This window comes from Ursus americanus, chromosome 36, assembly GCF_024610735.1.
Source record: "Ursus americanus isolate L20-20 chromosome 36, mUrsAme1.1.p, whole genome shotgun sequence".
In the NCBI taxonomy this organism is placed as follows: Eukaryota; Metazoa; Chordata; class Mammalia; order Carnivora; family Ursidae; genus Ursus; species Ursus americanus.
In genome coordinates, this window is record NC_142162.1 from 11,283,931 (window position 1) to 11,298,169 (window position 14,239).

At 35.8% G+C, this 14,239-nt stretch overlaps 1 protein-coding gene across 6 annotated transcripts in view; it reads left to right on the forward strand.

Annotated features, from left to right (window-relative positions):
• Positions 1–14,239, forward strand: part of TEX9 (testis expressed 9) — a 202,807-nt gene that overhangs the window by 145,082 nt on the left and 43,486 nt on the right. For 4 of the 6 annotated variants that reach the window (XM_087859191.1, XM_087859192.1, XM_087859193.1 and 1 more), the window contains 6 exons: positions 3,064–3,281; positions 3,434–3,497; positions 5,252–5,334; positions 10,250–10,295; positions 11,261–11,343; positions 13,009–13,187. In XM_087859191.1, coding sequence (XP_087715317.1) covers positions 3,268–3,281; positions 3,434–3,497; positions 5,252–5,334; positions 10,250–10,295; positions 11,261–11,343; positions 13,009–13,187 — 469 coding nt within the window. In that variant the 5' untranslated portion in view covers positions 3,064–3,267. The remainder of the gene's footprint in view (positions 1–3,063; positions 3,282–3,433; positions 3,498–5,251; positions 5,335–10,249; positions 10,296–11,260; positions 11,344–13,008; positions 13,188–14,239) is intronic. The other 2 variants (XM_045790237.2, XM_087859194.1) reach the window with 1 other exon arrangement.

The window sequence follows — 14,239 nt, forward strand, 5'->3', positions numbered from 1 at the left end:
TTTTAAAAATATATTGTTAAATTGTTAAATTGTTTTAAAAATATATGTCATTTAGCTTTAACAGCATTCTTTTTATGTCCTGTCTAATCATTTCTGCCTTCTGATAGGTGAATTTATTTACATTATTGGGTTGTTAAAGTTGTTTGAGCCGTCTTATTTTTTGTATTTCCTTTTTACTATCCCTTTTCTTTGTTCGTTGTTTTCTGTTGTCTGTTGGATTGAAGAAATTTTTATGTCTTTATTTTTCTTTATCTGGTTTGGAAAGACCTTAAAATGCTTAATCTTAGTTTTCCCGTCTGTTAAGTTAGGTAATACTTTACTTCCTCTTTGTTTTGAATACACCTACTCTCCAGGTTATCATTAACATTATTTTTATATTCTGCACTAATTTAGGTTTATCATCATATTTTCTAATTTTTTTTCCTCTTCATGATTTTTTCCCAGGTTCAGCTTCCTCCTTCCTGAAGTGTAGACCCTTCATTACTTCTCAGTCTCATCTTTTCTGAAAATTTTGTTGCATTACATTTATTCTTCAGAGACAGTTTAGCTGCACATAGAATGTTTTCTTCCTCCTCAATCCATTAAAGATAGCAAGCACTTCATTGTCCATTGGAATCTAGAGATGTTGAAAAGCCACTTTAGCTTTTTAGAACTTAATGCCAGTAGTCTATTTTCCTTGGTTCTTTTAAAATAATTGCTTTGGTAATTTAAAGATTATTTTTGTCTTCGAAGTTCTGCAATTTCACTACGATGTATACAGGAATGGGCTTGTTTTCTTTCTTTCTCTTTTTTTCTAAGATTCCATTTTTAAGTAATCTCTACATCCAGTGTGGGACTAAAACCCCACAACCACCGAGATCAAGAGTCTCATGCTCTACCAGCTGAGCCGGCCAGGGCCCCTGTTTTCTTAAGTCTACTTGAGGTTCATGTCTTTCCTCAGTTTAAGAAAACTCTCAGTATTCAAATATTGACATTTCCTCCTCTGGGATGTCCTTCTGCAACTTCTGTTAGGTAAATAGACATCTGTCTTTGTCCTACAGTCTCTCTGCAATGAATGTTAACCTCTCTTGTTTTTTTATCTTTTTTTTTTTTGTATCTCCTTTTAGGCGAATTTTCTCATATCTGTCTTCTCATTAATTTCCTATTCAGTTCATTGTGTTGTTCAGTGTAGCCAGTGAGTTTGAGTTTTTAAGTGCAATGACTCTATTTTTCATTTATGTAATTTCTATTTGGTTCTTTTCCACATTCAGTTTCTTTTGTAATAAATACTTGTTCTTGCCTAATGGTTTCTATTCCTGCTTTTGGGGAGTGGGCAAGTGAAAAATGATGATTTAAAAATCTTTTAAAAATAGATTTTAGATTTAGATGTTTAGATTTAGATAATCTAGTTCTTATGGTATAAATTTTGTTGTGTCTGCTGATTGTCTTAGCGACTCCTTTCTTTATGCAATTTGTTATCTTTGTGAAGTCATTTTTAGCAGGGTTTGCTTTTGAAGAGAGTTCCATATATTCTAGATAAGTAAATGTCCTTATAGTTTGATTTCACATTTTTTTTTTTCTAGCTTATCAGAGTTTTCACTGGTTTTGGTGCAGCTTTCGGTACTAAAATTTGTCGTAGGGTCCCTACACCATCTGGGTAAGATGAATTTGCTGTGTTTACTCACAACAGAATCTTTTCCACCCGTGGCTCCAGTTTCATTTCCGTTCACCTAAGGTTATGGGTAGTGTTTTTGTAGTCTGTGTTTCACAGGTGTAGCCCTTCGTGACTCCCACACATGCATCAGTTTTTAGCTGTTAGACTGTTTTGGCTTCTGTTCCTGTTTACTGCTCTCACTTTGAGTTGCTGCTTTATTTTTAGTGCCAGGGTATTTCCCTTGCCTGAGCTAGAGCTTAGCAGTATTTCCTTCATTACATTTTATCCAACATGTCCATCGGTTTGGAGCAGAATAGTGCTCTGAGTCATCTCAGAATACTGTATTGACCAGAAGCTTCTAAATAGAAGTTCTCATGATTCGTGTTAAAGAAATATGAAAAATCAAATAATGGCATCTTAACTGCAACTTCAGGTCTTTATTAGATATTTTTCTTTTGATTAACTCATCCTAAGATATAAAAATATTTCTTAAAACATTAGACTGTTTTAAGAAGGGATATAGTACTACTTTTTTTTTTCTGGGAGTGGGGATTGTCAGTCATTTTTGTTACTTCTGAATCACATATCTAATTAAAAAGCAAGAGATTTAAAAAATTGCTCAACATATTCCCTTTATATAATTTCAAAAGAGCCTAGGTGGTCTAGAAATGTGAGCTATGAATAAAATTAAAAAGTTTTATGCTTTTGAAGATGTTTATTATAGTGTTAACCTTTCAAAGTGAAAAAGGGACTTTAACAGGAACAATTCAGTACATTATGTTAAGTGCAACTCATTACAATCAATATTGTGTAGCCACTTAAGGCATGAATTATAAAGATTATGTAGATCTAAACCTATTCCTTCTATATTTTTATGGGAAAACATAGTATGAAATTGTATATAGGTGAAAATTAGAAGGGAATATGAAAAATTAAAAAAAATGGATGATGGTGGTAGGATTATGAGCAATCTTATCTTTAAAAACAGTTTCCTGGGACACCTGGGTTGTTCAGTCGGTTATGCATCTGCCTTCTGCTCAGGTCATGATCCCGGGGTCCTGGGATCGAGCCCTGCATCGGGCTTCTTGCTCAGAGAGGAGCCTGCTTCTCTCTCTGCCTGCCGCTCCCCCTACTTGTGCGCTCGCGCGCTCTCTCTCTCTGTCTCTCTGACAAATAAATAAAATCTTAAAAAACAAAACAAATAAAACAGTTTCCTTCAGTGATATTGCCATTTTTTCATTCTAAATTGGGCCAAATAGTACTCCTATTCTTTGCCAGATTCCAAGTAGATGGGGGGGAAAAATAAGGAGTGGCGGGTGGAGGTCAAAACAAGCACCTTTGTTTCTGAAACTGATATTGAAGTGTGTAACTGAGGTGTGAGCCACATTAGGCCTGCTCACTAAACCCCAGATTTACCTCCCCACTTGCAGCAACACCCCCAGACCAAAGCAGGCCTCTCCCCCATCCTACCCGACTCCTGCCCCCATTTGGAGCTGATCCCAAGAAGATAGAGAGTGGAACTGAATTGAACCCACCCAATTTATTCTACCCAAATAAGTCATTACACCTGAAGTGAGGGCCCAAGAGAGGCCAAGAGTTACTGTTTGAATCTCTACCACAAAAGATGAGAAATCATGAAGAGTTGGAGGTAAGTGTTCTAATAGTAATGGTAATTTTAGAGTGAAAATGTCATGTGTATGTTTTGGCATTTCTTGATTAGCTAAAGTGTAGTTATTGAAATTTAATTACTTTTATTTTTGTTAAACTCTTCAGTGTGTCCCAAATATTTTTTGCTTTTAGGCGTTTGAATGCAGAACTAGAGGCAAAAACAGCTGATCTGGTTCGACAAGCTGAGGAAGTAATAGTAAGTGAATGTGCAATTATTATTAATTTCATGTGAGTGCTAGTTTTTTAACTTTCTCAAGTGCCCAAAGCATACATTTTTTGGTCAATGAATTGTCACAGATTGAACAAGAATATATGAATAGATGTATGTATATATGCACATATGTTTTTGATATGCACACATTTTCTAAAAGCCACTGAAAAAGCATTTTCCGTGGAGATTTTTCAACCATGTAATTAGTGAAAATATTGATATTTAATAACCTGCTCTACTTTAAAATTGATGTTTCAGAGTAGATGTATAGAATTAATGCTGGTAATTCAGTAAGGATAGAAATAAAATGGGCTCAGGACAAAAGTCGAATAAAGGATAACAATCATCACTAATACTCAGATGGTAATTTGTTTCTTAAATTCTGCAGTTGGATGTAATTCAAATTCTTAGGGCTAGACTAGTCGGATTTATAGTTAGAAAAAAAATGTAGTGAAGTTATGTCACTAAATAAGTAAGCATATTTCGCCCCATTCTGGCTACCAAATTGGTTATTCCTACTTTAAGCAGCAACTCAAGCGTTAGCATTCCCACTATTTATTGATAGAATATAGTAGTATTCCTTAGACGAATAAAGTAGCTGCTTTCAAACTTTTTTCAGTTTTTACTCTAATTGTACTTTTTTCTTTTAAATTCTCCATCCATGTATTGGGGCTGGTAGTGAAGCATAGGCAATAATTTGTTTTAATGCCTTATACAGATCCATCATTATTTGTTAGTTTTGGAATAAAATATATATATATATATGGTAATATATTTAGATAATGGTTACAGATTTGCCAGTTTCATTTATAATAAAATATTTTACTAAAAATAAATTTTTATTATTATCTTTTTGCCAGTCTAAAGAGCAGGAAAATAATTAACAAACCCAATGTTAGAGGAGAATGAAGGATTCCTTATGCATTCTGCTCCAAGAATCCTCTAATAAGGATGATTTCCTGCCCCTCCCCCTCCCAAAAGAGTAGAAACCTGGGAAGGGCTGGGAAAGGGGAGAGGGCATTCCTGCCCCACGGAAGCTAATGGATATAACTTTCACTGCGTTTAATTTTTGTTTACTCATTTTCACATCTTGTTATGTCATTGCCAGAAGCTTTTACTCTTAGTGTTTTAGTGCTTCATGGTCTTCATATTGAAGCTCTGGGGCATGGGTGGCTCAGTGGGTTAAGCGTCTGACTCTTGATTTCTACTCAGGTCATGATCTCAGGATTGTGAGATCAAGCCCCGAGTTGGGCTTTGCACTGGGTGTGGAGCATGCTTAAGCTTCTCCCTCCCCCCTGCCCCTCCCCCTTCACCCGCCCCCAACTCATGTACTCTCTTAATAAAAAAATAAAATAAAATAAATTGAAGCTTTGCCTGATTTGAGACAAGTTTTTCCACCCATTAAACAAATTTTTGCTTTAATTTCCTATGAGTCTAATTTCCTTTGCATGTTACACAAGTGGGAAGACTAAGGTAGTGGGGAAGCAGGAGGTAGATAAGATCAGATAAAGGCATTGATACATTTTTCCCTTAGAATTGACTTGCTTAATCCAGAGTGAATCAAAGGTGAAACTACATTGTTACAGACCTTATATTCATACCATAGCATTTGAGTTCTATGCCTTGATTTGATGGAAACTGTGGACAACTCTGAAATGATTAATAATCAGAAAGGTAATTGACTATATCCTGGTTTTTTGGTTCTTCTCTATATTACTTATCTTTATTCATTTAACTAGAGAGATCAGCAAGAAGTAGGTCAGTCAAGGCCAGTCTCAACACAAATTAAATCATATGAAAAGGAAGAGGATTGCAGTTTAAGGTAAGTAACTTAAATTCTCAAACACCATTTTTTTGATGATGTATGTGGATCTTTTATTATGTAAAATCTTTTTGCATGTAAGTATTAGAAATCTATCATTTGAAAAATAACATAATATGTAATACACTAATAAAATGGAGGCTTATATGAACCAGACACGATATAAACCCTTTACCTACTTTATGTCATTTAGTCTTCAGAGTATTATTTTGAAATAAATACTACTGTCCTCATTTTAAAAATGAGGAAATTGGAGCTTAGCAAAGTTTAGTAGCTTTCTCTGCTGTGATCATTGGAAATCCAGTTGATGAAATTTCCCAGCCTGGTCTCTGGGTGACCATGTGGAACTTATGGGAAAAAAGGGCCCTCTATCCCTCTCTACTGCTGCTTTGTGTTAAGCCACTGAAATTTTGGGGTTGATCTAGCTTATCCTAACTAATACAGCAATTGGTATTGAGAATCAGGTGCCATATGACAAAAACTTGGAAAGTGTGGCTTTAGCTTTGTAGTTAGGGGGTAGCCAGCAAGGAAACTGATCCTGGAGGCTGAAAAGATAGAGAAGTACTGTTAATGTAGTAGCAATGGATTTAGTAAAACTGCCACCTTTGGTAAATTGGAAGGCAGAACAGGTGTCAAATGAACTTGTGGTCTCGGGGGGAGAGGTTGAAAAACAAAATATTAGTAGTATGTGCTGGTACTGTTGTATTCTTTCCCCACTGAATGGTCTTGGCAGTCTTGGCAGAAATCAGCTGACTAGAGGCACATGGTTTTATTTGTGGACTCTCAATTCTATTCCATTGCTCTATATATCTCTTCTTATGCCAGTACCACACTGTCTTGATTACCCTTGCTTTGTAGGGTTAGCTGCTTTTAGACCAAAAAAATTATGAGATAAAATTGAGAAAGTCTTTGAGGAACAAAAGCCTATTAAAGCTCAGCCTTGAAGCAAAGATCAGACTAAGATGTGGTCTTCATGCTATTGATAAAACTTCATAATGGATTAAGGTTCTTCAGGGCAAGGATCATTTTGAATGGCACCTAGTGAAACTTCCAACTGGATAAAATGGCTCTGGGCAAAGCTCTAACTAAAGGTATAGCCTCGCCATAGAAGCCTGACAACTTCAAAGTAAGCCATTCTTAAAGTGAGGGAGGGAGGAGGGAAGAGGTGTTCAGTGTAAAGAAATCTAGTCTTGGAAAGAACTATGGATGTGGTAATGGCACATGGAACTGACTGGAATCAAACAGATATGAAATATTCTAGTTTTGGGGGAAGTTGTACTGGCTAAGAAATTTTGAGTGATAGACTAAAACTGTTTGTGACTGTTTAAATCTCACAACAGCCTAGGTCCTCTCAGTCTTCTAAGATGAAGAAGCAGGCTGTGAGAGCAGCACGGCCCTAACAGGGTAGAATGTTTAAACACCTTAGAAGGCTTACAAACCAAAAAGGAATGTGTTACTTAAGCAGCAATATATTTAGCTCATACTTGAAATATTGGGACATTATTTATTTACTCAAAAATACTGTGTATGATCCAGTAATTCCCCTTTAGCTGTTTACCCAAGAGAAATGAAGACGCATGTCCAAGTGAAAACCTGTATGCGAATGTTTATAACACTTTTATTCATAATTGCCAAAAACTGGGAACAGCTCGAATATCAGGTAGTGAACAGATAGGATAAGCAGATTATGGTATATCCATGCAGTGGAATACTACTTGGTAGTAAAACAATGAACTATTTATTGATGCAGCAGCAACATGGAAGCTAAGTGAAAGAAGCCAGATTAAAACGTGTATACTGTATGATTCCATTTTTTCGAGTTTTTATTTAAATTCCAGTTAACATACAGTGTAATATTAATTTCAGGTGTAGAATTTAGTGATTCATCACTGATATACAATACCCATTGCTCATTGCAAGTACCCTCCTTAATACAGTCACCCATTTAGCCCATCCCCCAGCCTACCTCCTCTCCAGTAACTATCAGTTTGTTCTCTAGAGTTCGGAGTCTGTTTTCTAGTTGGTTTGCCTCTCTTTTTTCCCCCCCTATACTCCATTTATTTGACATTCTGGAAAAGGTAAAACTGTGGGGACAGAATCTGATTGGTGGTTGTATGTGGTAGAGGGGAGGGAATTAACTACAAAGGGTCACAACAGAAGTTTTGGGGATGATGGAAATATTCTCTATCTTGGTTGTTGTGGTGGCTACATGACCATAAAATTTGTTAAAATTTATAGAACTGTTTGGGATGGCTGGGTGGTTCAATTGGTTAAGCGTCTGCCTTCGGCTCAGGTCATGATCCCAGGTCCTAGGACCGAGTCCCGCATCGGGCTCCTTGCTCAATGGGGAGCCTTCTCCCTCTGCCTGCCACTCTCCCTGCTTGTGCTCTCTCTGGCTCTCTCTGTCTGACGAATAAATAAATAAAATCTTTAAAAAAAATCTATAGAACTGGAGAGGTGCCTGGGTGGTTCAGTTGGTTGGATGTCGACTCTTGATTTTTGCTCAGTCATGGGTTGTGGGATTGAGCCCTGCATTGGGCTCCTTGCTCAGTGGGGAACCTGCTTGAAAGATTCTGTCCCTCTGCCCGTCCCCCTGTTTATATGCTCTCTCTCTCTCAAAATGAATAAATCTTTAAAAAAATTTATAGAACTATAAACCTAAAAAGAGTGTATTTTAAATTTTTTATATCATTTGATATATACATATGAAACTACGCATCCTTATCATATGTAATGCTTTCTGATATTTTATGGGAAATGATGTTTAGCAGTTATCAGAATTCCAAATTTGGATTACAAAGATTAAACACAGCTTTTATAAGTGAACTAAAAGACTGAAATGTTGGTAACAACAGCTAATCCCTAGATTCTGTTGAAGCAAGTGAGAGACTGATTTCACAAGCATAAAAATAAATCTGTTGGTTTCCTTTCACTAAATTTTCCTTAAGTGCAAAGTGATGATGACACCTCTGTTTACCTTGATCAGGTGGCTTTTAAAAAAAAAATGCTGCTGTTTGAACAGATGGCTTTTACCACGTGAAACATGCCCCTTGACTATTAGTTGGAAATTGCTGAAGGTGGGAGGTAATTCTGTAAAGAGACAATCCATTTTAGCTTGGAACAGTCGTTCACCTAAATAATGGTGGTCAGGCAGTATATATTATAACAGGTCTTCAACATCCAAGGTTACTCTGCCAAACAATATGGTCAGAAAACCAGAATTTAGTTTCCTAATAGTATACATATCCTTCAGTCTGCTGGAAGCAAGGTTTACCACACAAATCATTTCAGTCATGTTACACACGAACATTTCATGGAGAAGTGTAACAAAAATAACCAGAATACTGTGTTTTAGTTCATTTTTCATGGAAATACACTGGCAACATAATGTCACCGTGCTAAACGTGAGGGAGACCAATAACTGTTAAATGTCTTTGGCTGATACATATGTTTATCAGGGGGAGGGGAGATGGAAGATATTCATTTGATATGAAGGCCATTAAAGAGGACACTTAAAAATTTGTATAAAACTTGGTAACATTTTAATGTCCTATATGAGAATGATTCTTTAGTCTCTATAATTTCAAGGTATTTTGAAAGCCTTTTTTCTTCCCAGAGCTATTTTTAGTTAAGGGGTTGAATATATTATCTATCTAAGTATATTTTTGTGCTTAATATTGAAATAATTTTTGTATGACTAGTTGAGTAGGTGGCATCTGATGGAAAGTAATTTTGTTTTTGTGTCCTTATTATGGTTATGGATTCTCAGGGGAATGATGGAAATTTTTTTGTTTTGTTTTGTTTTTTAATAGCAACAATAGATAGTTACATGGTAGGTTTTTAGAAATATTAATACATGTAATGGGGATGATCTATACAATTGATCAGGGGTAGGCAAACTCTTCCAATAAAGAGCCAGGTAATTAGTATTTTTGTATTTGTGGGCTTTACAGCCTTTGTCATAACCACTCAGTTTTGCTGTTGTAGTGAGAAAACAGCCATAGGTAATGTGTAAATGAATGGATGTGGGTGGATTCAGCCCATGGGCCATAAAGTGCAGACCCCATAAACACTCTTTGTTTTAAATAAAAATGCATTTTGAAAACTGCATAAAAATGAGTTGTATTTTAGAGGTCAAACTTCCAGTAATAAAATGTTAGGCGTGGGGATGTAATGTACAGCATAGGGAATATAGTCAATATAACAACTGTGTATGGTGACAGATGGTAACTAGCCCTGTTGTGGGGACCATTTTTAATATATAAAAATACTGAATCACTGATGTACACCTGAAACTAATAGGCTATTATATGTCAATTACACTTCAATAAAAAAATGTGAAGTTAAAATGTTAAAAAAAAGAGTTGTATTTTAGATGTATTTATTCATGCATTTAACAAATACTTATTCAGTGACAGTTTAAGAGTTCATATGCTAGGTGCTATGCCAAGTACTAGGCACAGAGCAGTAAACAAGGCAGACATGATTCCTCCCTCCTGGAGTTCACAGTGTAATGGGGAAAACAGACACTGACCAAGTATTTAAATACATTTACAAAGGATAACACTGGGTGGGCTCACACTAAAAAGCCTTGTGGTGAATCATTTTGTAAAATAGATAATCCTTGTGCGTCACCAAGAATCACTCATGATTTTCATTTGTTAAAATTTGTGCTACGTTTCCCTATAAAAATATTGGTATTATAGTATATCTTCTCAAAGGTGAATTATTTAACCAAAGAACTTTTGTTGTTTGTGACACTTAGCAAAATAAATTAACCTGTGCGTAACCAGAATTATAGCAAAGTCTACTGGATAGTTGTCTGTTTTCCCTTTCAGATATAATTGCTGTTGTATTTTATTGTGTCTAGTTTAGTATCTATTATTAATGTGTAATGTTTATTTTTGGTCTGTAGAGGTCTGTTGTCTGAAGGGATAGTTCACCTACATTCAGAAACTAAGGTATGAAATCCAGCTTTTGGGGCTCCTGGGTGGCTCAGTTGGTTAAGCATCTGCCTTTGGCTCAGGTCATGATCTCTCGGGGTCATGGGATCGAGCCTCACGTCAGGCTCTGCTCAGTGGGGAGTCTGCTTCTCCCGCTCCCTCTGCCTTCTGCTCCCCCTGCTTGTGTTCGAACTCTCTCTCTCTAAAATAAATAAAATGTTTTTTTAAAAAATCAAACTTTGTGTAAATATAATTACATTCTGTAAAATTTAGGTTATTTTTTAGACTTTTCTTAGAATAAAACAGAAACAGAAAATAGAAATACAATATAAGCCTTGATACTTAGGAGAGATGCCTTCATGAAATGTTGCTCATAAAATAAGTTGAATCCTTTTTTGTCTCATAATTTCACTGAACAATTTGGATATATATCGGAAAAAATTCTAAGTAAAATGAATCTGTAACCTAAGCATTTTTAGTTTTCTCTCCGAAGCCCAAATTCACTAGATATATCACCTGAAAAAGTATATATATACAAAGAAGGTAATTTGAGAGGTTTAGTCATTCATTTAGATATCTCCAGTGTGTAGATCACTATTGCTGGTGCTGGGCAAATTGGGATCTGCAGGTTCCCCACCTACTGGGATCTAGGCCAACGGAATGGTGTATGTGAAGTCTGGGGAATACTCAGTGAGGAGAACTAAATTCTGTGAGCCAGAACATCCAGCTTAATGTTCCACTAGCCAGCTGAATACCCTTGCATTTTGGAGGCTCATTTTCCTCATCTTTGAATCTGTTGGTGCTAGTGATATCTAGGTCTTTTCCAGCTATACAATTCTGGCATTCTTTAAAATACAATTTGATTAATTCCATGAAAATAACAATGCTTCTGTGTAGTAAACTAGCAGTTCTGTGTATTACAAAATCGCTTTCCATGATAAATGATTAGAATCTAATTAATAATTTAAATTCTTTTGATGTAGCCCAAGACCAAAACTGTCGATGCCGTAAACAAGGTTCAAAACCAACTGCGCTTTGCAAGTAAAGGAAGGAAAACAAATTCAAGGTATAGCACAGTTTTTAAAGTATCACTTTCCTTTTTTACTTTTATGATTCACAGGACCATCATTTTAACTAAGCTCTGTTTCTTCAGATCTTTTATACCTTACGTTGTATATATCTTATCTACATTCAATAATTTAAAACGTGTTCTACTCAGAAATGTCTTACAGCAGTTACTGAACGTTTTACATCGTTCTCTTAAGCAGCATTGCCACATTTCAAATTTTTAAGTGTTAGTGAGATATTTTCTTAGAACTAAGACTAGAACCTAGGTGTCTCTCTGCCTAGTTCTCTCAAAATAACTGGTCTACTTTTTCTAGCATTTAATAGAACACTATGCATTATTGTGTATATTGACATACAGAATGATTTGGTGTGCTGTAAGTAAGACTATAGTATCATTATAATTTACATCCTGTTGTTTTTGGTGAGAAAGAATTCAAGGCTATTAGTATTTTAAGCTGAAAAGGGGACCAAGAGGCTCTCTAGGATAGGCGACCTAGAAAAGGGAAGGTCACACCTGCGATGGATTGTACCAACCAGCTTCTTTTTATTAAATATCTGTTACTCACCCAAAATGATAATTGCATTACAATCCTGGAAAAATCTTTGTTGACTTTTTTGCTTTTTAAATAAAAGAGAGAAAAAATAGAATGATGGGATAATGAAGAGAAAATAAATCTAAAATAGAAGAAAAGAGAATATACACTGTGTACATAACCTGTCTGGTTATCTTATTTTCAGACTTCAAAGTTACTTTTTTAAAGAAAAGGTGGTTTTTCTAGATAGAATTCTGAAGGCTTTGCTTATGTGGTAAAAAGTAAGTTAGGCTTAAGGTAAAAAGTTAAAAATAAGGCTTTTAGGACCATAAACTTAATGGGTTAGAGCTGGCCCATTTCTTAATGCCTTTACCAGTGACTTTTATTTCATATTTCTTCCCTTGTTAAGAAAATCAAATCTAATTTTTTTGGTTGACTTTGATTCTGGTTAGAATGTTTGAGTTGATTTTGATTGAGCTAATAACTGTTCACTCTAGGTTTTTTCTTAAGAGGTATTATTCTGAAGTGTTTGCAGAGTTCTGGCTAGAAGCAATATCACTTTTTACAGTTCTTCAGCCACATGTAATTTAAAAGCCACAGTGTGGATTTGACACAGGCGGCTAAGTTCAGTACTCTTAGTTTTGACATTTACTTGTTTGGAGGCCATGTCTAGACAAACTGGCTTCATCAGCCTTCCCTAGCTCTGTAGCTGCGTGATTCATAAAAATTGAAACTCAACTAAGTCTTTTATAATATCATCCTTGGAAGTATCATTTGTAGATTTCATCATAAACTTAAAATTAATAATTTTGATCTGCTTTGTTATTTGAATAAAAAAGTCATATCTCGGGGGGCCTGGGTGGCATGGCGGTTAAGTGTCTGCCTTCGGCTCAGGGCATGATCCCAGCATTATGGGATCGAGCCCCACATCAGGCTTCTCCGCTATGAGCCTGCTTCTTCCTCTCCCACTCCCCCTGCTTGTGTTCCCTCTCTCGCTGGCTGTCTCTATCTCTGTCGAATAAACAAATAAAATCTTAAAAAAAAAAAAAAGTCATATCTCCTTTGTATATTGGTATTGTATGTAATATATGCATATGTATATATATGTGTGTGTGTTTATTTATTTGTAGTATAAAACTGAAATACTCTGATGTACAGACTGCCAACGATGTTGCTATTCCAGAGGATTTCTCAGACTTTTCTCTTGCAAAAACGATTAGCAAAATTGAAGGGCAACTGGAGGAAGAAGGTTTGCCTGATTATATAGATGATGATATTTTTTGTGGTGTCAGTAATGACATTGGAACAGGTAAATTTTATTTTTATCCTTACATCACAATTACTTAGAAAAAGATATTTGGAACTATTTTTCTTGCATTTAAAAAATGTATTGTGATATCTTGCATTTGTTCCAAAATCATCTAGTGGGACATGGTGGTAGAAGGAGTGAGTAGAATTACAGATGAAAGAAACTTGGTTTTGAGTCAATAATTGTTGAAAATGGGTGATGGGAAAGTGGTTTTTCATTGACATCGTCTCTCTACTTTTATATATGTTTGACATTTTCCATTATAAAAAGTAAAAAAAAAAAAAAAAAGACTATTTAGAGGGCGCCTGGATGGTTCAGTCAGTTAAGCGTCCAACTCTTGATTTCAGCTCAGGTCATGATCTCAGGGTAGTGGGATTGAGCCCTGTTCGGGCTCCCTACTCATCAGGGAGTCTGCTTGAGATTGTCTCCCTCTCCCTTGGCACCCCCGTCAATAAATAAATCTTGAAAAAAAAAAAAAGGACTATACGGTATTGGTTTCATTGACCACTTTTCAACTAAGGTTAAAATGCCCCACAGCTTATCATTAAAACATTAAAATAATTTTGGTGGGGGGGGCAAAGGGAGAAGGAGAGAGAGAATCTTAAGCAGGCTTCATGCCCAGCACGGAGCCCAATGCAGGGCTCCATCTCACAACCCTGAGATCGTGCCAGAGCCAAAATCAAGAGTCGGACACTTTACCGACTGAGCCACCCAGGCATCCCACATTACACTCATTTTTAAAACCCAATGTTTCTTTGAATTTCTTTCATTTATTGATACTGTAGTCTACTTAGTGCATGTTAAAAGGCATCAGTTAAAATAATCACATTAGTTTTCTAATGAATGTAATTTTCTTTCTTATAAACTCCTTCTCTGCATATCACTTTGAAAAATAATACTAAGTTCAGATCATCTAAAAACAGCATTTAGTTACCAGTAATGCCTCTAGAACTGTTGAGTTTATGAGGAGCCACCTATGCTTTTATAAACAAAGAATAAGACAATTGAGTGAAGTTGAATGTGGTTAATACTGAACTACAGTTGTGACTCCA